This window comes from Gavia stellata, chromosome 24 (genome assembly GCF_030936135.1).
Source record: "Gavia stellata isolate bGavSte3 chromosome 24, bGavSte3.hap2, whole genome shotgun sequence".
Lineage (NCBI taxonomy): Eukaryota > Metazoa > Chordata > Aves > Gaviiformes > Gaviidae > Gavia > Gavia stellata.
In genome coordinates, this window is record NC_082617.1 from 13,854,881 (window position 1) to 13,876,156 (window position 21,276).

The following is a 21,276-nucleotide window of genomic DNA, read 5'->3' on the forward strand; positions in this document are numbered from 1 at the left end:
CCGCCAGCCTTTTAGAAAAATAACAACAGTTGTTGTATGTGCTCCCTTACTCTAAATGAGGCATCTAATATACTTAGCACTGATAGAAACGATTGCCTCATGAGACATACATACCGAGCACCAGCCACATTCATATGAGAATCAAAGAACGGGGACCTCTCCTACCTTTGTCTGTTCGGGCAATCAAAAGATCCAGCGCTTCCAACACATGCATCTGCTTTATTTGAAGAGTTTTATCAAATACTTGCACTGACGGTTGACCATCTAAAAAAGAAACACACATATTTATTCAAAACCCTGCTAAAATTTGCTAGTCACTGGTTTTGACTTATTTCTTTCTTGTAATAAAAGCCTCATTTTTTTCTTATGAAAATTAAAAAAACTGCACAAAGCTGCTACGTATACCACAGCATCATAGCCAATACTTCCTCATGGCAGAGTTTTATCATTGCCATGTATCAGATTGTGCAACTGAAGCCTAAAAGGGACCTTCCTTTGGAAAGTTTGAGAATTATCACCGAGAACTAACTTCATTCCCTCAGTTCCACTGGCCTTATGTGGCACACAGAAGATAAGGTGTCAAACTAGCAATATCATTGCTATGGAAGAAGCAGGCTTTCATTGTCACATAAGCCTTTGGCTTCATGCTCACTATCATTAAGGGCTAAGAAATCCAGACAAGCCATAAGTCTTTTCAGATGGTCAAGAAAACAATATCTGAAATAACAAAACATTCAGAAATCTGCATTAACATTGGCTCCCCAATATAGCTTGATGTCGGTGCAGAGAGAATTTTTGCAACTAGGTTACATAAATCTAATAAATCCACTTGGATTGGTAACTAACCCTGTAGGTGAAGACCTACCAACACCTGAATAGAGCTTATGAACATACACTTTAAAGAAAATGGTCAGATACAAAACCACCGGATCATTTACTAACCATCTATTAACAAGATGCCAGCATCTGTAGAAACCAGCAAGGACTGGCCCCAAGAATCTGCACAGACAACCTCATGAGGAAAATTATTGCAGAAAGATTGAGATTCCCAAGGCTATGAAGTAACATAAGAGATACATATTAAGTACACTAAGAAATACAGATCATACAGACACAGAATGTGATAGACAATGGCAAGTAATAACATGTAAATGCTTTTGGGAGGATACATTTCCAAACAGTACATTTTTTGAATGTGAAATATCAAATTTTAGTTAATTTTCTTGCTGAGGAAATACTCTCCATATTAACTGGATTTGGAGACTAGAAAGTGTAAGACACATTCCTGAAACACTGGAATTAAAGCACATGCAGCTGATATTCAGTGCAACCCTGGAAATACTCAGTATGTATTTTATTTAAAAAAACAAACAAACAAAAAAACCCAAACAAACTATAGACTTAAAACGTATGTACCACCACGCATATGCAATTTTCTTACATTTTATGGCTCAGTTTGTGATGTTTAGTCACTAGCATATGGTACAGTTAAAACTGCCTTTCTGCCAAATTGTTCTTTTGTCATGTGTTCTCTGTACTTACCTCCCAGACCCTGCCCCTTCTCCCCCAATTTAAATATTACCTGAAGCCTCCGAAACTCTAGAAGCACTTCTGAAGCTTCTGAATGTAAGATGCAAGCAGAAGAGCGTGGTTTGCATCTTTCACTCCCTAATGCCCTTGAACAAAATCTGGTGCTACAGCAAATAAAAACACAACTGAATTTTGTTTTAAACTTGATGCAGAAGTTAAAACAAAAGATGACTGCGTATGGAAAATGGCATTTTCATCAAATATTCTCAGATATAAAAATATCCACCCTTGCTTTAACTTGAGAAGTGCTTCTGCCTCCAGGCTTATCCTTTACTAATCTGATATCGGCTGCAGAATCACTTTGGTGCTATACATTTCATCTTTGCTGCTACAGCATCTAATTACAAAAGTAAATACACAGTACGCAGAACTGACATGCAATGCCATACTCGATAGCATTTAATTTTTCCATATCTCTCCTCAGACAGACGGGTTCACTCACCTCCTTTTTACAAAAGCTTGTGGTTGCCAAGTTAGCTGTGGCATCCCCTTTCACAGTGGTTTTCAATTTCAGTGCCTAATACAAATAGATGTTTTATTTAAATTGAGTTTTTGTCAGCAATATACAAGCTAAAGACTATAAGGAAAGGACAATTTAGGACTAAAAAGTAACTCCAGTTTGGAATTCCTACCACATTTTAAGCAGTGAGGAAAGAAGCGGAATTCTGTATATCCTGAACAAAGTCTGCTTGAATCACTAGAGGGTTGCTAGGTATCTTTCAGCCAAAACATACTGTGGTTGGGGTTTTTTTGGTTTTTGTTTGTTTGTTTTTTAAATGGAAACTCAAAATCAGAAAAGAAGTGTCAAACATAATAACAGAGAAAAGCCTCCACCTCAAATCATACAAGCTAGTCATCTACACAATTTGTTCTATAAGCTAGCTGGATAGAGGATCCTTTTATCAATTACACAAGCTGGCCTTTCACTTGCAAAACTTCATAACAAACCACTAAGTCAAACTATATATATACCTTGCCAGGGGTGCCAGGGACACACGGTCACAGTATCACAAATTCTTCAACTAGAAGTAACTAGAAGGGAGCTGATTCTGAAAGGGCTAAGAACTCCGGAAAAACAGTGTATAAGCATAGTTTCAGTGAGATACACAGTAAGTCTGTTTAAGGTATCCTATATACCATCATTGCTAACCTTTACAGCAGCATTCCTATAAAGTGATGACACATGGAATTATCACAGCATTCTTTAATGCAAAGTTTAGAAATTACCTAAACCAATTTTACTGCCCTAAAGTTTGCCTACCATCATGCATGGTCTCTGTGAAGTGGTGGTAATCAGCTGCATACACCGTTTGCACATTTGCAGCTTACAGAGATGCATGAAATACTGCATTACATTAACATTTTAATTTCATTCCACCAGCCAGTAGAGATCATCTTGACAATAAATAAATGATTTAAATATACCGCTAAGCCAGTCATCAGTGAGTTTGGTTTACTGTCTAAAAACTCAACTGACTGTAACTAAGAGACAGACACATTGATAAGAGTGGCAAGAATGATTAAGAGCTACTTGGAAAGCATGCTGAAATGTGTTCAAGCCTACAGTTTGTAACTTAGAGGAAAAGGTCTTTTAGGGAACGCAAAGATTTAAATGTGAAAAGAACCTCCAAGAAAAACACAAACACACACATATCTATGAATTTTTAACTCACCTATTAGGTTTCCCTTTGATGAAGGCCACGCCAGGGATGGAAGTCTTGTTTAAGGAATGGGTCGCAATTTGTTACGTATCTTACCAGCATTTAACTTGGGGGAGGTGGAGGTGGTCAAGCTTATAGGTTCCTATACTTTCAATAACCATGTTTTCCTTTAACTTCTTTGAAGTAATTAGTAAACTTGGGGAATAAATCATTGGTTACTTCTGTCTGAATATTACAAACATATTTGCTTTTTCTTTTTTTTTTTAATTTTATTTTTAAAATACCTGCCTAGAGTGACTAGCTAGTTCAAGGTGGTTGGGGAAAGGGTGGGCAAAGCACAGAGGAGTAGACTTTGCAGCCCTGCCAATGCAAAAAAATGGGAGGAAAGGGGGGAGGACTTGGGTTTTGGTGGTGGTGTGGTTTTTTAGTTTGTTTTGTTTCGGGTTTTTTTCTGTTTTGGTTTCCTACTTTGTTAACTCCCACTAAGTTAAATCAGCTCAGAAAAGAAGTATTGTTAAGATAAGAAGCAGACTGGAGTCAGTGTCTGGTATGTTCAAAGATGTGTGGCAATCTCTGATTTAGCAGAAAGACTGTCGAAACTTCTTCGTGGCTAAAGTAAGGTAAATAATTTCTAAGAAATTAAATCTTGATAAAACATATAGAGGAAATCCATGAAAGATTATGTTTCTCCAAAGCACAGAAAAAGTCAAGGCACTCTTACGAAAGCATCTGCTGCACGAAGTAGGGAAAGACCTTTTAGGTTTGATCCTAAGGTGTGATTTTTCCAACCTTCTTTTAGCGTATGTATTTTATAAATATTTGTAATTGTGTTGTGTACCTGAGGTGTAACAGATACAGATTCTATTCATATTTTACTTTAACGTAGCTTAACCTAATGCAATAATACAAAACTATTTCTGACCACAGGGAACTGCATTAAGTCCTGACATAACTCTGCAAGCTAATCAAATTCAAACAAAGGGAGTGACGCAGCCTTTGTAAACATAGGTGCATACCTCCTAAATTGATCCTACCTGACCAAGTCGGACAAACTCTGCTTGCCGAGCTTCCTCTTTTTTCCGTGTTGATTTTGGGGACTCTGGTAACACATCACTGAAGGACCTTCTATTGAGCATGTTCTAAAACATAAAATGTTTCTTTTTTAAACTCAACCAAAAGTTTTCATAATATTTTAATCTAAATTAATTTAATGTGATATCATTTAAATTTTCTGTCTTTTTTAGGTATTTTCCTGTAGTGATGAATCTAACTGTACAGCTTCTCAGTGAACAGGAATTGCAACTCTTCCAATCCTTGAGTGCTTTACTTTCCAACTTGTCATTGTTTATCACTGTCATGTTCTACAGAATCATAACAAAGATGGTGGACACAAAAGTTTAAGCAGATCTATTTAGTTAAGAGAAATAAACAGTGGGGGAAAAAATAGCACCTCGCTAATTTTAGAAGAATTGAACAACTTCTTAGTTAGTTAAGAATCACCTTACGTTTTCATCATCTAAAATGAAGTTATCTTGTTGCTACCCAAGGGTAAAAATGATCCAAATTTACACATAATGGAATGAGTGAGTGCAGTTTTTATGGTGACAAAACTAATACCTGTATTTGCAGACCGTATATTTCCTATTCCCTTGCTGCAGGCAAGCCTATACAAAGTATGACATTGTTATGCTTCTCCTCACACCTGATTTAAACAAATGCCTGAAGAGTCCTATCCTGAAAGGACTGTCTGTCAACTTTCATATAACTGTAAAAGAAGTTATATGACAATTGGTATTTCGCCTAGTGTATGCAATTCAATGCTTATTAGGATTACAGTCTTCTAAAGCAACAGAACTTTCAATCTATTAGTGAGAATAGGAGAGCATATGCGAGGGATGCAGAGACTGCTGACTTACATTTACCTTGTGTAGATCAGGCATCAGGTCTTGGTATAAAGAGCGGATCAGCATGTCTAAAGTGCGTTGACGTTTCTGAGAAAATGTTGGGGTTTCCAAGGTGGCTTTTTCCCCATTTATTACTAAAACATTATGGAAAAGAAGATACATTACCTAAATGAACATTGGCAACTTCCACTGACTCCAGTTAGTCTCTGTACAAAAACACCTGTTTTCCCCTTAGTAATTTAGCATTGCCTCCTTTTCGCATGTTTTTTTTAGTGAATCATGATCCCTTAAGCTTAAAAGAGAAAAATTTGTAAAGAGAATTCTACAAGGCATCCCAATAACCTCCTAATTAATAAAAAAATTAAAGACAAACTGCTACTCAATTTAAGTACTAAACCAATTTAAATATGCAAAATGAGTTATTAGTCAAATTCCTGTCAGGTAAGCATCTAATGGTAATCACCATGGTCAGTTCTCAAAAATTTCTTTCTTGCTTATTTATAAGGGCAAGGGTCAATGAAAACTGGACCTGAATCATTACAGTATTAAACAGTTCTTAAAGGTGCTGAAAGGCACCTACGCAGCATGCATTCAGAAAAGTTTGTATTTTCAGGTTTTCAGAGCTGCTAACCTAACACCTTCTATTATTAAATATCGAACAGCATTATAAATTCTTTCAGATCTCCAAGTCCTTTAAGAAAATGCAAAGCTAAATATGGCTGCACATTCTGCAGTTGTAAAAGTCAGTTTGTATCTAGTAGCCTGAGAAGCATAATTGCATAGAAATTAAGTTTTTTGTTAATCTGACTGGAACAGTTTGATGGAACTGACATCGCACCTACGCTACAGATTTGAAAAAAATTCCATACAGAACAGCAGCATACACAAGAAAATGTGTTTACATTTTACGCATCGTGAATTTCAATTTATTAATGCACTTATTTAAAAAAGTGTTTCTAGCAAAAGAAAAACTGACTTACATTTCACTAACACAAAATTCCTGAATTCCTGGTGATTTGTAAACACAGGTGGGGATGGAAGGGGAGGCCCAAAGAGAGGAACACTTTCTTCTGAAAATATTTTCAGCCTATTGAAAGAACAAATCTTTATCTATACTGAAAGTCACATTCAAAACCCACCATTTTTACGGACTCTATTCAAAACAGAAGAAAGAACTGGAAACTGTTATCTGTGTATGTCTTAGGTAAGAACTCCCACAGGCCTAACAAAAAACATTCACTTGGAATTATTCACTAGAGCAAAATTCTGTTTCCTTTACACAAACTAACACTGGGACACTAACAATTACAACAGAACTTTGCAGTTCTTCTCATAGAACAATGCTTTTAGTGGCACTAGCAAAATCTAGTCCTTTTCAAAAAAGCTGTACAAGAACAGTTCTTTGCCTACAAAATACGTTCTCCTTATAGATTTCCACCTTACCTATGCATTCACCACATGTGTGAAATATTTGCTTCTTTCTGAACAACAATGGCTTACTACAGCTGACTCTGTATCTCGGGAATAGCAAATTCATTGTCACTGAGGAAGAAAGAGTCAGAATGACTTCCATGGCAGCTGGACCTTCTGAGTTCTTTTGATCCATAAGGAATCTGGCATAGCAAGGATGAATAGCAGGTACAAAACCCGTGCATACAATATGCTCAGCAAGCTGTAGCATCTTTAAGGTAAGTAATCATTCCTTGGTATTTCAAGTGCCAGTGTGCACAATGTTCTTCACTGTGAGACAGCAGTCAAAGATCTTCCAAGCGGCATGTGCAGCTGACACAGGATGCAGCAAGTGGTAAAATGATAGATTCCACCCATCTCTACTGTTACACAAACCAGTCAGAATTTGCCTGCTCAAAAAACCAGCAGTGATTGACTGGTATTGAGTCAAATGGATTCCAGTGGATTCATCCCGTTGTTTTTCATGAAAGCTTAGAAACTGCGCATACAATCTGAAATGCGGTACTACATTTGCATGAATATTGATCATTCTAAAACCGGTTTCACAGATTCGAGACACAATTTCAGAGATGCCCTATGTCTATCTTACTCCATCCAGGTAAAAAATAATAATTTATCACTACACAGGGTGTGAAATGTTCCTTGGCTAGAGCAGAATGAGTTAAGATGGGGAAAACCACAACAAAACCAACGAAAACAATAGACTTCTTGAGTGACATAAAATATAAAGTCATTCTAAGCAGAAATTCAGTGTCAGACCTCACAGTGGCATTGCATGAAACAAGGAAAATTTGTCTCAAAAGCCTAGAGTATCCCCTGTTTCTTTTGACTGGAATTTTGGCCACTTGGAAGACCGTCTTCACAAAAAAAATAATAGAAGGAACAAGAGTCCCATATGGACCTAAGGTGAAGGGACAGAAAGAAATGTAATTAGGCCAAGCTGAAATATACAATAACGTATTAATCCTGCCATACAGCGTAAAAATACTGTGTGGTACGCACTATGGGAAGATGTGTTAAGACCGGTAGAATGAAGCAACTAAGGAATAAGATGGACTGATCTAGTAAAAGCCGTCAGTTATTCAAAGCCAGAGAGACAAATTTATCTTATTTACTGCTACTCATTTTTTTCTCAAACAAATAGCAATGTAAAAAGCATTTACCATGGCTAGCCCATCTACTGACTATTAGCTTACGATCAGGACAACATTCACTTCTTAAAGGCTAATGAGGGATGTATGCCCAGGTTTCTGTTCCAAAACAAGAAGAAAAGAAGCTGAGCTTTCACTGCACGCTGGAAACATGAACATGTTTTGTGCCTCTCACAAACCTGGGAATGCTGAAAAGCAGGATCTATGAGGACAATCAATTGAAAAAAAATAATGCAAGAAGCTGCTCACAAAATTAGAGCAAAACAAAACTACTCCTTTTTTTAACTGCACTACAGACATTTTCCAAAACAAACCTTAGCTATAAATAGGAAGGAGGAAAAAAACACCCACATATGCAAACTGAAGTATCATGCTGTTGGATACTTCTCTGGAGCTCGATTTAACAGCATGCCGAAGAAATATATATAGATTTCTCGCACCTTATTGAATCAAGATTTAAGTTGCTTAGCTATATTGAAAAGGACAATTAATTCTAGTGAAAAATTATTTTGAGATGTACTTGGCGGTATATATATCCCCCCTATGGATATACATGCACCTCAAGCACCCAAGTTTGTAGACTTTCAACTCCTGCACCTATTTGGCATATACATGCTTTGTCTTATCTCACACTCCACATCAAGAGCAACAAGGATGGTGTGAAGCAACAAGGATGGTGTGAACCTTCTCCTCCAGCATGCCCCAAAATACAGACTCCCAAATATTCAGGGACTCGAAGAAAAAGGTAAGATAGGAGAAAGCACACATATTTACCAGCAAGTTCTCTTGAAGAAATCTAGTTAATATTAATCCATTTTCTTCTCACCATCACATTCTTGTGCATCTCCACATTTGCACTGCAGATGATTTCAAGTAACATTCATAAATGAGTAGGTGGAGTTGTAGTTGCAAAAAAGCACCAAACTCTTACTGCTCATGATCCAGTTTTGGAGCTAGGCAAGTCTTAGTCAGTCCTGTATCTTTGAGATGCAAAAAGTTCAAGTAGCCTATACTGCAGCAAAAAGAACAGATTCTTCGATGACCGTGAAGATTGCTCAGCCTATGAAATATAAAAAACTTCCAAAGCAAGCCGGAATTTACATATGTTGGAATGGTGATCAGATATGAGCAGCAGCTTCTGAAACCATGGACCATGGCTGGTATCAGTGGTCTGCATTGTACATTGAGGGAGAGGCTAAAAAAAAAAGCCTTCCACACTTGTACTATATTTCTTAGCTGTCAAAGTGATATGGGTTGTTTCAAAAAAAAGAAAGAAAAAAAAAAGGCACTTTTTTTTCTTTGACATAGTCTAAGTAGTAAATGACTTAGCATACTTTCAATAGAAGAGGGATCACTACAGACATTGCTAGTACTTTCTGAAGGAGAAATAACAGTGGCAAGTCTATGGCCTATACTAAGAGCTGCGGCACACACCATTAGCTAAAGGGTGGCTCTTTTATTATTTTACTGCTTATTTGGTTCAAGCCCAAGGTGAATCCCTCCCATGGGCTCGGACAATGACATCCCACTGCCACTCTGCTTTTTCAAGACTGAGACATATCTCTGGCATCTCACCATTAATCTCAAGACAACAGGTGGGATTAACTATTTGGTTAAAGCCACTTTGTTCATAAAAGCCTAGGTACAAGGCTGCAGAAATGCTTGCTTTTCAGATTCTGGTGAGACCTAGCAGACTCAGACTTGGACAGCCTATGCCTCCAACTGTGAGGGTCCCAAGGCTAACTGAAAAACAGATGAAGAACACATTATCTACCAGCAAAATTCCCCTAGATTTTAAGTACGTGATGTCCAGCTGTGCAAGTACTCTATTACAATCCCTAAAAATGAACTGGTGTGCTTAGCTACAATCAAACCCAGACCTGTAAGGATCTGCAGTCCATGGCTATCACAACATTACATCTAATTAACCTTCATCATACATGTAGTTCACTATGTCATTGATCTCAGCGGGTCAGAATGTTCCGGGCACACCTTCTATCATTTTACAGAATCATAGAATCGTTTAGGTTGGAAAAGACCTTTAAGATCATCAAGCCCAACCGCAAATCTAACCCTGCTAAGTCCACCACTAAACCATGTCCCTAAGCGCCTTATCCATACGTCTTTTAAATACCTCCAGGGATGGTGACTCAACCGCCTCCCTGGGCAGCCTGTTCCAATGTCTGACAATCCTTTCAGTGAAGAAGTTTTTCCTAATAGTCAATCTAAACCTCCCCTGGTGCAACTTGAGGCCGTTTCCTCTTGTCCTATCACTTGTCACTTGGGAGAAGAGACCAACACCCACCTCACCACAACCTCCTTTCAGGTAGTTGTAGAGAGGTCTCCCCTGAGGCTCCTCTTCTTCAGGCTAAAAAACCCCAGCTCTCCCTACCACTCCTCATAAAAACTTGTGCTCCAGACCCTTCACCAGCTTTGTTGCCCTTTTTGGACATGCTCCAACATGTCAATGTCCTTCTTGTAGTTCGGCGCCCAAAACTGAACACAGTATTCGAGGTGCAGCCTCACCAGCGCTGAGTACAAGGGTACAATCACTTCCCTAGTCCTGCTGGCCACGCTGTTTCTGATGCAAGCCAGGATGCCATTGGCCTTCTTGGCCACCTGGGCACACCGCTAGCTCATATTCAGCCAGCTGTCAATCAACACCCCCAGGTCCTTTTCCGCCGGGCAGCTTTGCAGCCACTCGTCCCCAAGCCTGTAGCGTTGCATGGGGTTGTTGTGACCAAAGCGTAGGACTCGGCACTTGGCCTTGTTGAACCTCATACAATTGACCTTGGCCCATTGATCCAGCCTGTCCAGATCCCTCTGCAGAGCCTTCCTACCCTCAAGCGAATCAACACTCCTGCCCAACTTGGTGTCTTCTGCAAACTTACTGAGGGTGCACTCGATCCCCTCGTCCAGGTCGTTGATAGAGATACTAAACAAGATCGGCCCCAACACTGAGCCCTGGGGAACACCGCTTGTGACTGGCCGCCAACTGGATTTAACTCCATTCACCACAACCCTTTGGGCCCGGCCACCCAGCGAAGAGCACGCTTGTGCAAGCCATAAGCAGTCAGTTTCTCCAGGAGAATGCTGCGGGAAATGGTGTCAAATTTTGTTACATTTCATCTAAAAAGTAGTTTTGGTTTGCCCCCTTAGAATTTCATTTTTCTGATGGTTAGAAACATGCAACTTATTCATAGCCAGTTTACAGCCATCTGCATTCAGGTCCATATTGCTCTTCAATTTTGTAAGTTCATTTGGCTTCCTGGCATACAGACAGGTGGACAATACAAAATGTTTTCCCGTTATCTCTAAACCATCAGAAATTCAGTGTGAAGTTACTTGTTACAATCCGCACCTACCTGTAACTATCATTCTGCTTAATATGTCTCACTAAGGCAAAAATATCTGCCATGCAGTTAAGGAAGTTAATCCAGTACTAATGAAGCTCACATGTATTTTAATACACTTTTTTTTCCTGCAGCAGATCACAGATTTAATAAAGCTAAAATATATTAATCAGTGTAAATACACAAAATATTCTAGACTATAAACATTTTACTGTTTACAAAGGAGGTCCCATACAAAATTTTAAAAACAGTTTTAAAAAAATCAAGCTGGTAGCACAAATACAGACTTCTTGCTGTTATACAAAGCGTAAAACATGCTATATATAGTTTTGTGTATTGTGTGTGTGTTTGATAGACTTGTGATTAAAAATTCTTTTAGTTGATAAAAAAGTACTGATTCTGAACTTTGCTTATACCAGAACTTCCACTGAAGAAAAGATTCCAATGAAACAATTTAGCTAACAGAATTGTAAGAAAACAGAGAGGAGGACTTAAAGTGCAAGTACACAAAAACGTATTACCAGTCTTGATTCATAACTTTGAGCACACCTGGGCAAAAAAAAATAATCAGAGAAACCCTTATGGTTGCACGATATTTTTATTGAATCTGTTAGAGGCTTCTTGCTTTGACAGATTTTCTTAACACCATCTCTAGGTTTTCAGTCCTTATAAACAGTGTCAAAGAAAGTGTAAGTCTGAATAACTTCATTAACTGTATGGGTTTCTTCCAGATAGAACGAAGACACCTTTGCCAATAGCTGTGATCAGTGCTATTGCAGACTACACAATAAAAAAGACTTATGACGGGATTCAATTATTTTAATGTCAGCATCCAGTGCTATTTAAGATGCTTGAGAGTATATTGCCTAATCTCCAGCTGCTATTCCAAAAGGGGCACAGATCTCCTGTAGGCCCTGAGTCATATCTGCCAGACCTGTACAGACATTTCAGATATGCTGGGACATCTAAATTGGTGCTGGATATCTTTATTTGGGTAACTCAATCCTACCCCACCGGTGACACATGGCAAACCCTTACAGCAGCTATCATTGCTGTACAGAACAGCACCGTGGGATATCTGTATGCTAATTTTTCCCATTGTAGAAGTAACAAAAAAGGGGTGCTGTAATATGTAAGAAAGTGAGTATGAAGCGCTAGTACAGATTCAATGAGCTTTGAGATTTACCACATCTGACACAGATCAGTGCCAACCCCCAGTTTTCTTGCAGACACCTTTATCCCTGGCTACTGTCAACTGAAAACATCAGGAAGGTGATGTGACTCTATCGACCAGCTGTGGATTACTTAAAATTAACTAAATGATAATACATCCTTATGGATTTAGGGCACATTAGCCCCTCCAACTCATTATGACACCAAGGACAGTTGAATCTCAAAACGTTTGTCAAAAATCAAAGAGAGTGAGACGTTATCAGTTACATCATAACAAGTCCTCCTAACAGCAATAAGGGAAGAATTACTCCTTTTTTACTAACGCTGACACTCTGATGAAGAGGTACATTGACTTGGTAAACATTTCTTACTAACAATATTTAGGTTCCTCTGATATCTAAAGATTTATTTTTTTTAATTGTGGAATTCTTTTTGTTCTAGTTACTTCTTTCATTTAGAGTAAGGGAGGTTAATATTAAGAGCTTAAATCTAAAAAGTAACACCAGCCATGGACAACTCTAGCAAGAAAGTTCTAATAACAGTTAGTCAGCCCGAGAACTAGGTTTAGAAGCTGTAAGCTTTGCAATAATTTTTAAAAACTCAGCAACAAGAGCATGGATAGAAATAAGAGTTTTCTTCTTTCCATCAATTTTTTTTAATTCCACTAGCATAAGAGATGCCAGATTGGGATCTATGAACCACTAGCATCACCCCATGATAATCCCAAACAATTGGCAGGTGGTTTCTGGAATCATATTGTCTTCGCAATGTTTTCAAGCAAAAGTTTGCAAAACGCGGGCTGCCAAAATCTGGAGAATATGTGGTTTACGGTCTGAAAGATTTGAGAAACACTGTTCTAAAATACATAAATACCTAAAATAAACAGCATCTAAACATTAAAAGGCACTATTCAGTAGTTAATGCCAAATTAATTTACATCACTAACAGAAATATTTTTATGAATTTATATTTTATGAAAATGTATGAAATTGAATTTGCGAAGTGATCCAAATAAATGTGTTCAATAAAAATACGATTTAAAAATCACATTCTTGCTTTGACCTTATCTTCTAAATGGTTCAACATAAAAATTCTTTTATGAGGCAGACTTAGAGACTCCCAGTTAAGCAGTCAAAGGTAAGGAATGCAAGAATGCACCTGTCTTTCTAAAATAGTTTTCACTTCCATAAACAGCATGCAGGAAGGACTTGGGTAGAATTAAAAGTAATATTGAACTTTTAAAAAAAAAAAAAAAAACCCAAAACCCACTAGAAAATGTAAGGAAAAAGATACGTGTAAAATGAGAGCGAATCATGGATGGCTTGAATGCTGGAGAAGACTCTTCGCCTTCCTGAAATACGATAGTTACAATGTCATTTCCAATATGTCGCTTCCTTTCTACCTGGAAAAAAAAAAAAAAGAAAAAAAAAGGGGGGGGGGGGGGGGAGGGCAGAATAGACAGACACAATGACTTAAAAGACATAAATAAATACCTTAACAATTCTGTGAGAGAATGGTAAAACAAGATTCCTAAACTGCAAACAGAAAAGTTACAGTCAATATGATTGAACTCAATATAAAATTATTACTTAACTATAAGCAAGTAAACCTAGCAATGCCATGGTACACACACAAGGCAGCTGCTAAATCTGCAGCTATTGCATATTTTTAAACTAGCAAAGCACTCATAATTTCTGTAATTTCCACAATTAACATTCACAAATTGGGCATGGAACACCTATCGTTCCAAAAACGCAAATCCACCACTTGAAACAAAAGGAAAAAAACCCTGATGCTTAGTTATTCTTTAAAAACAACGAATGTCCTGATTGGCCTCTGGTTTCTGCTGTGATCTTGTCATCAATCCAAGGCAAAAGCATGAGAAAACTGACATGGAAATACAAAAAGGACAATATAATTATATAATCTATTATAATAATACATAATCATTGCTTAAATAAGAAAATAGTAAAACAAGTAATTTGCGAGTAATTTTAGGTAAATCTTTATGGATGTGTGATGTATAGGTAAATGCATGTGCTTATAAAGTATTTTTTTCATCATATAATACATAGAAAAGTTCAAGCAATGGATGACAGCACACTTGAAGTACCCAGGAACCCACCTAGTCAATCTATGAGAGGGCAACAGCAGCGCTTTAGAGCAAATGCACAAAGCTTGCCGTTAACATGCTCACAAGGGGAATTTCTTTCAAGCTACATGAACTGCTACCTGAGTATGAGTTATGTGTTACGGGACTATTCTGACAATTCACACATGGGTCTAATTTCCAGCCTTCCTAAATTCTTTGAGGTAATGATAATTGCAGCAGTGAAGCTCTACAAGTCATCTGAATAACAGAATACTCAATCACTTCTCAGTCAATCAATTTTGATCTTCTTCACAAGTACCTTAATAGAGATGATATGATGCATTATCTTTAACAAAAATAATGAAATTTTCAGCATTAGGTATAATATCGACAAAAAAAACCATAGCAAAAGTCTAAGACTTATATTTCTAAAATATTAACAGGCAAGAAATCCCTTATTTTCTTTCAAAGTGTTGAAGTTAGTGATTTAATAAATAAATAAAATAAAAATTTAAAGGAAAAAAAAAAGATAGAGAGAACCGTGTACCTGCTGCTTGTTCTCTCTAGAATATGGTAGCATGGTTGAAACATGGAACATAATTTCATGCCCTTGAAAAACTGTATAGATGGAACAGGTTCCTGTTGTATCATCTGCAAAGGAAGACAACATTCTCAGCAGGAATAACATTCTCAGAAGGAATATGTCCTTTTAAGTTTTCTAAAGGTCAAAACATATTTCAGGTCCTTCTACCCAACCTTCTTTAGTCATCCTTTTTTCTGATCCATTTTAGAAAGTGTCCACACTGCATGTTTTACATGAGTCCAAACCCAAGTTTGCAACCTAATCTGCATATTCACATACTTAAAACCTATGATGTCCTTCACCTAGCCTCCTGAAATCACGCATGGTTCTTCAAGCCATAATGCCCTACTATCATGAAGCAAGTAACACGTCAGGTTATTCTTCACCCCATTCCAATATAAAATGAAACTGTTCACCTTGAAAATACCGGTCATATAAATACTTTTATTCAACTGCATTCCATACCAGTGATTTAAGCTAACCTGACTTTTTCCTGTTGAAGCAGAGCATTTAGCATGCATATGAGGAAGGCTGTTTTGGGATTGTATTATTTCTACAATATATACAACATGCGCATGCGATAAGCAAAGCCATTTATATTGCAGTCCCCCCACTTTTTTGCCTCAGATGAGTTCTTACTTCTAGTGTCCAGACCTCCTCTGTAGCCTGTCCAGCCTTTCAAAGTAATTGTATCACCCAAGAGATGCAAAAATCTTTGAAAGCTTTCACTTCCGGTTTCTACATGTGGAAGGGAGAAACGTTACAACAGAAAAGCACATGTAGTAGTAGAACACCTATAAAAACATAATCAAAATACAGGAACAGGTCCTCCTCCCAGGACATGAGAACTGAAGTTTCAGCTGGATTAGTTCCTCCTCATGTCATTCAAGCCTTCTACCTTTAGAGAAACAGCATCCCAGCCTTGCAGAATAGGCATCATCATGCGATATTAAGCAGTGACCTCTTTTGCTAACTCCAAGACACTGTTCAAGTGCATGAAAGAACATGATCATGCTGCAAAAACGTAGGAGTGTAAGAACTAGAAAAAACAGTGACTTTTTGCAGATAACATGAGTCACCTCCTTCTGCTGCCTCCTTTTTCTAAATCTTATGTTGTATAGTCCATTTCTAGAAAAGAAATTTCAGTATTTCAGTAATAGTAGGTTTCCTACAGCAACCTTTTATAGAAATAGAAGATTCTACGCTGTAATTTTTCACCCAACATGAACACGAAAGCCTAACGAAACTACTGTTCACAGAATGATCGCTTCCCTTCTGGCTTCCACATGTAGGTACTATCCTACATTTTTTTATTCCGATGAATAAAACAATTACAAAAAAGGTGAAAAACTCACCATTGCTGAACATTTCATCATCTGTAAGCTGCCCATCCTTAGCATAAAGAACTCCAAATTTAAAATTCACAGATCCCTGAGAAATAAAGCCAAATATTATATGACAAACAGGCAATCAAATAAAAGACCTAAACAATGTTTTCTATAAGGACTTTTATATATGTACGTTTGTATACATCCTACACATGGGAATATACATTTCGTACCAACTCCATCACATTCTCAAGTTGCGGATACCTAATAATTTACCTTTAATCACAGACTATGAATTTTACAATATACTAAGTTGGTGATCTATTAATACGACATATTAGGTTGGTGCTTAAAATGATTTTTGAACTCACATGTTGCAAAGAAATACTACATTTTTTTACTGCAATCAGCAATTGATTTCTAAGGAGTCACAAGCATGTCTGTGCGAATATTTCAAATACAAAACTGTATTTGTTGAACAGGTCTGTGAGCTAGGATTGAGAAGTTTACATTTACCTCTTGCTCTTCAAGAACCAATAAATCCTGTAAACAAAACAATATCTTTAGCACACTGGTATTAAAGATAGCACAAATAAAACTGTAACATCCTTGTATATTTAAGTTTTGTTTTGAAGCAGTCAGCTAAACTGATAAAGACAGTTTACTTGGTTCTACTGAAAGAAACAAACTAGTAGCATTTATACTTAATGACTTATTTTTCCAGAAAATAATAAAGAAAAACAACCGAACAAAAAAAGAAGTTGTCTCCTACCTTTTGTATCTCAGGATGAAAAACTTCCCTTGGGCTCTTCTCAAATTTGTCAAGACTCATAGCACTGAAATGCAAACGAAATACTGCTTTGTAGAAGGGCAAGTATACATTTCAACATTAAACCACGAACTGGTTGCAGTTAGAACTGGTTACAAAAGGAATTATTCAAAGACACTCTCTTGCATGGAATGTTTTGTGGAATAGCCATTTCTTAGCCACAATACTAACCTCCAAGACTTCCTAAACTTCTTTTGGATTTTAAAAACAGGAATTACTAAGATGCTGCATGGAGATGAGGTTTAAATTTACTGTATCTGCTTATAAAGCACAGGGCTTTATTCCATCACCCTTTACTTTGGCTTTATACATAACCATTGTGAGCATTTTAGGAGGACTCAATAACCTATTCTATTTTGTAAGCTTTTCTTCTCTCTCTTCTAAAATAATTCAAGGCAAGTCAAATGAAGAACAAGCAGTTCAGCATCAAATTCACACACCAAAGATCCACAAACAGAACAGAAAAAAGTATTTAAATAAAAAGCAAGATCAACTGCCTCAATAAACAGAAATATCTAATTTATAGCATTTTTTCCTAACTTGTGTTTCTGCATTTACTATTATTTTTGCCCATTTTTTCCCCCAGCATAAATTTATAGACCAACGCAGCATGTCACAGAATGCAGTCTGTCTGGTGCACAGTGAACTAACAGGGAGGTCAAATCTGATGCACCTTTCCATCATTGCTTACGCTAGATCACAATGCAGACAGGATTTGCTTTAGTTCCTTTTGAAAGGGATTAAAATGTTCCAATTAACTTAGAAAAAATAGCTTTATTAATGTAACCAAAATTCTTTGGGACAGTCTTTATTATTTTCACTGGCTGTGAACAGGGTGAAAAGTCAAAGGAATATCAATCAGGCCTGAGGGAAGGCTCAAGGACCATAAAAGCAAACGAAGAATCAGGGAAGAGATTTTAGTCCAAGCCCAAGTGGGCAAAAGGAGATGACATTTATCCAGCTGATCACAGGTGGCACAGACCCTGGGAGAAGTGGGGAACAAGGTCTGAAACAAGTCTGCATCTTCCTCTGTAAAATACTGGAGCATCACAGGATGGAACACATGAGGGTGTTTCAGCAAAAGTTATGACCCTAGCTAACAGATGACAAAGTTTCTCCATTCTGCGATGCCTCACCAAAAATGTATATGTGGGTGAGAGGGGAGGGAGAGGCTGGGTTAGAAAGGGATGTTATGAAGAGGTATTTCAGCAACTGGTGGGCAAACATGGAAGATCAGGTGCTTATGCAGGTACAGCATGCAGTACTGACAACTAGGAACACGATTCAAGCCAGTGCTGTAGGAGTTAGAAGAGGGGACTTAGCTTAGTTCCCAGAATTCCCCTCTCACATCAGCACTGGCAGTGTGATTCAGTGGACCGGCTTCAACAAAGAAAGAGACATTTGCTCGTACTCTATACAGATCAAAGGTTTTGAAGACCTGCAGACTGCCCATTTATCTGGTATACACTACCTGTTCAGTAAATGAAGGCACTTTTTATGGGTTTCTAGAGGAGGTAAAATCCTTACAGAGGATGCATTTGAAGATGTTGTCAGTGAGTGATTTGAGAAAACACACCACATGATTAGATCATAAAAACTGCCGATTACATTTGAACGAACACTATGTAAACACATGCTCTGACATTTCAGCTGATTATAATGTTGAAAGAAAGAGAAATGGTGTTGGGCTTGCTCACTTTACATTCTCTTCTGACACCAAAGAGGCAGGACAGAGTGCGGGCATGCCCATACAGGCACTGGCTGGGGGAAGGAGTTTTCTTGGCTTCACTGACAGTGTGTGTAACATACCCACAGTGAGACTTACACGGAGACAATCAACGGAAAAAATAATTCTTGATTTCTTCCCTGTTTGCTTCCTCCTGCTAGGGCCACATAATAACCACCTCCTTTGTCAAAATCTGCTGTTCCTTAAGTCTGTTCATTGTTTATCTAGTGTAAAAAGGTATTTCTTCTCAACCACTGCAGTTCCACTTAGCACCTGTTTTCCAATTAACTTGAAAATAGTCCCTCTGCTGAAGAAAAAGTGCTAAGAATTTTCCTCCTTTTTAAGTTGTCACTTTGTCTATTCCAGAACAGGCTTTAAAACCACTTTTTGTTGCCTTCAATGATTAAGATTTGTAAACCTGTTTTTTACAAATCTATCATGAAAACCATACAACACAAGCTACAAATTACAGGAAAAGGCATACAAGCAAATATCTTAACTGATAACTTATTTGTAAATACATACCTTAATATAGATTTCACTGATAATGTTTTTGTGGGACTATAAGGGAGACATATTTTCTGAGTACCCTATAAAGAAAAAAAGCTAGGAGATATTACAGGACATACCGACTTTTTCTGTGTATTCAAATGGGAATATTAATAAAAACAATTAAGTAAAACAACAAAGAACAAAACCGTGCTAGTTTTACATAGTCATACTTACTACTGGTTTGGGGGGTGGGGAGGGTGGAGAAAAAAGAAGAAAAACTGAATGTAAAAAGTCATGGATGGTGCAAAATTATTTTTAAGTTAGTTTTGACTACCTTGGCATGTGCTATGAGGGCTCATTTCAAACTACTAAAAAAAAAAAAAAGTGAACCATGCATGCATACAGGAGAGTTTTAAATTAATTGCTTGGATAGAAGGCTCTTATGGAACACTAAGTGAAAAAAAAAATTCATTAAACAGTATTAGCAAAACCAGTATCACACCTGCCTATCTTCTCAACGCTGTATAAGAAAATCCTAAAAGCAGTATAAAGTCATTGCCTAAATTCATCACAGGACATAAATCAAGAACAATTTAGGCAATATTTCTAAAAATAACACAGAGTTGCAGGTAAGAACAATTTAAAAATATCTGACATCACAGACTTCTGTCAGAAAGTTTAGTACAATGTTATCTACTAAGCTAGTTTAGTTTTATCTTCTATGGTAGAATGATATGTTCTTATCGTAGAAAATGAAAAATTTGTATTAAATACTGAAATTCTGAAGAAAGAAAAAAAAGTGGACGACAAACATATCCAAAACAAACAAGCAAACCAAAAAAAAGTCAGAGCAACAGTTAAATATTTGTTTCTTACTGTTTTTCTCCAAAGTATTGAATGGTATTGAGGAACGCGCTGATTATTTTGGTCAGACAGTACAACAGACAGAAAGAAAGGGTTCTTCTCTGCGTCTGTACCTATATAATTTTGATGAACTGTTAGGGAAAAACAAGAAGCATTATCAACCATAAAGAAGACACACACGCCCGCTCACACGTGCACACATAGACACACGCGTGTGCACACAGAGAGACGTGTGTAAATGTGTAAATATATGCATTCATATGTAAAAATATATACTTGTCTACATAAATAACTATGTATTTATATACAGATGTGTAAAAAAACCCAAGAGATAGGTACAGCCTTCAAGGCCAAGAAGGGTTTCGAAACATCCCTTTTTGGTAGCAGGGGTTCCACCGCTTACAGAAACCCATCCTCTGTCTTCAGGTTAAAAATACATGAAACAAGAACTTGTTTTCTGTACAGGACAGAAAATGTATTAATACTAAATTAATACCATATTGTTTTCCATATTTAAATAACAGCAATTCAAAACTACATTGCATTTTCATTGATCAAGACTTCAATACATTTGCAAAAAGATAATTACCTTTCCCTAAAAAATATTTGAAATACCATCTTGTATGATATTCTGGGTTTTCCAAATGCACATCCGTTCTGTGCCACGTACCCGGAGTATAGTCTGTATTCTGAAATAGAATTGGGAGACTGTCAGATCAAATGCCAAGTGAAAAAAAAGGAGAACAGAATATAGGCAAAAGCCAATCAAGAGTGGCTGATTCACCTGAAGAGTTTTAGCTGCATACTATTTTTTGAAAAGCAAATAATTATTCTGAAGTCAGTTGTTGTGCAGCTGAAATTAAAGCTCGTCCCTCTCCTTTTTTTTCCTCTTTTCTTTCTAAGTAACTACAGTCTTTTCCTATTGTACCACCGTTACAGGTAATAGCTTAGTACTCCACTGAAAAGAGGATGGTTCAATGTGAAATTTGAAGACCAGTGTTTTTAAAACTTTAAATAAATTAATAATCAGAATTCTGCCTCCAGGTTTTGTTTTCTCAGT

The 21,276-nt window shown here is 37.2% G+C and overlaps 1 protein-coding gene across 1 annotated transcript in view; it reads right to left on the reverse strand.

Moving 5' to 3' along the window:
* GARNL3 (GTPase activating Rap/RanGAP domain like 3) overlaps positions 1-21,276 on the reverse strand; it is a 39,164-nt gene that overhangs the window by 14,295 nt on the left and 3,593 nt on the right. The window contains exons 3-18 of the mRNA XM_059828922.1: positions 20,806-20,905; positions 20,229-20,347; positions 19,386-19,450; positions 17,078-17,141; positions 16,822-16,848; positions 16,333-16,408; positions 15,617-15,715; positions 14,942-15,045; positions 13,596-13,704; positions 11,142-11,187; positions 6,136-6,242; positions 5,168-5,289; positions 4,286-4,390; positions 2,033-2,107; positions 943-1,054; positions 166-264 (exon numbers count right to left, since the gene is read on the reverse strand). Coding sequence (XP_059684905.1) covers positions 166-264; positions 943-1,054; positions 2,033-2,107; positions 4,286-4,390; positions 5,168-5,289; positions 6,136-6,242; positions 11,142-11,187; positions 13,596-13,704; positions 14,942-15,045; positions 15,617-15,715; positions 16,333-16,408; positions 16,822-16,848; positions 17,078-17,141; positions 19,386-19,450; positions 20,229-20,347; positions 20,806-20,905 — 1,429 coding nt within the window. The remainder of the gene's footprint in view (positions 1-165; positions 265-942; positions 1,055-2,032; positions 2,108-4,285; positions 4,391-5,167; positions 5,290-6,135; positions 6,243-11,141; positions 11,188-13,595; positions 13,705-14,941; positions 15,046-15,616; positions 15,716-16,332; positions 16,409-16,821; positions 16,849-17,077; positions 17,142-19,385; positions 19,451-20,228; positions 20,348-20,805; positions 20,906-21,276) is intronic.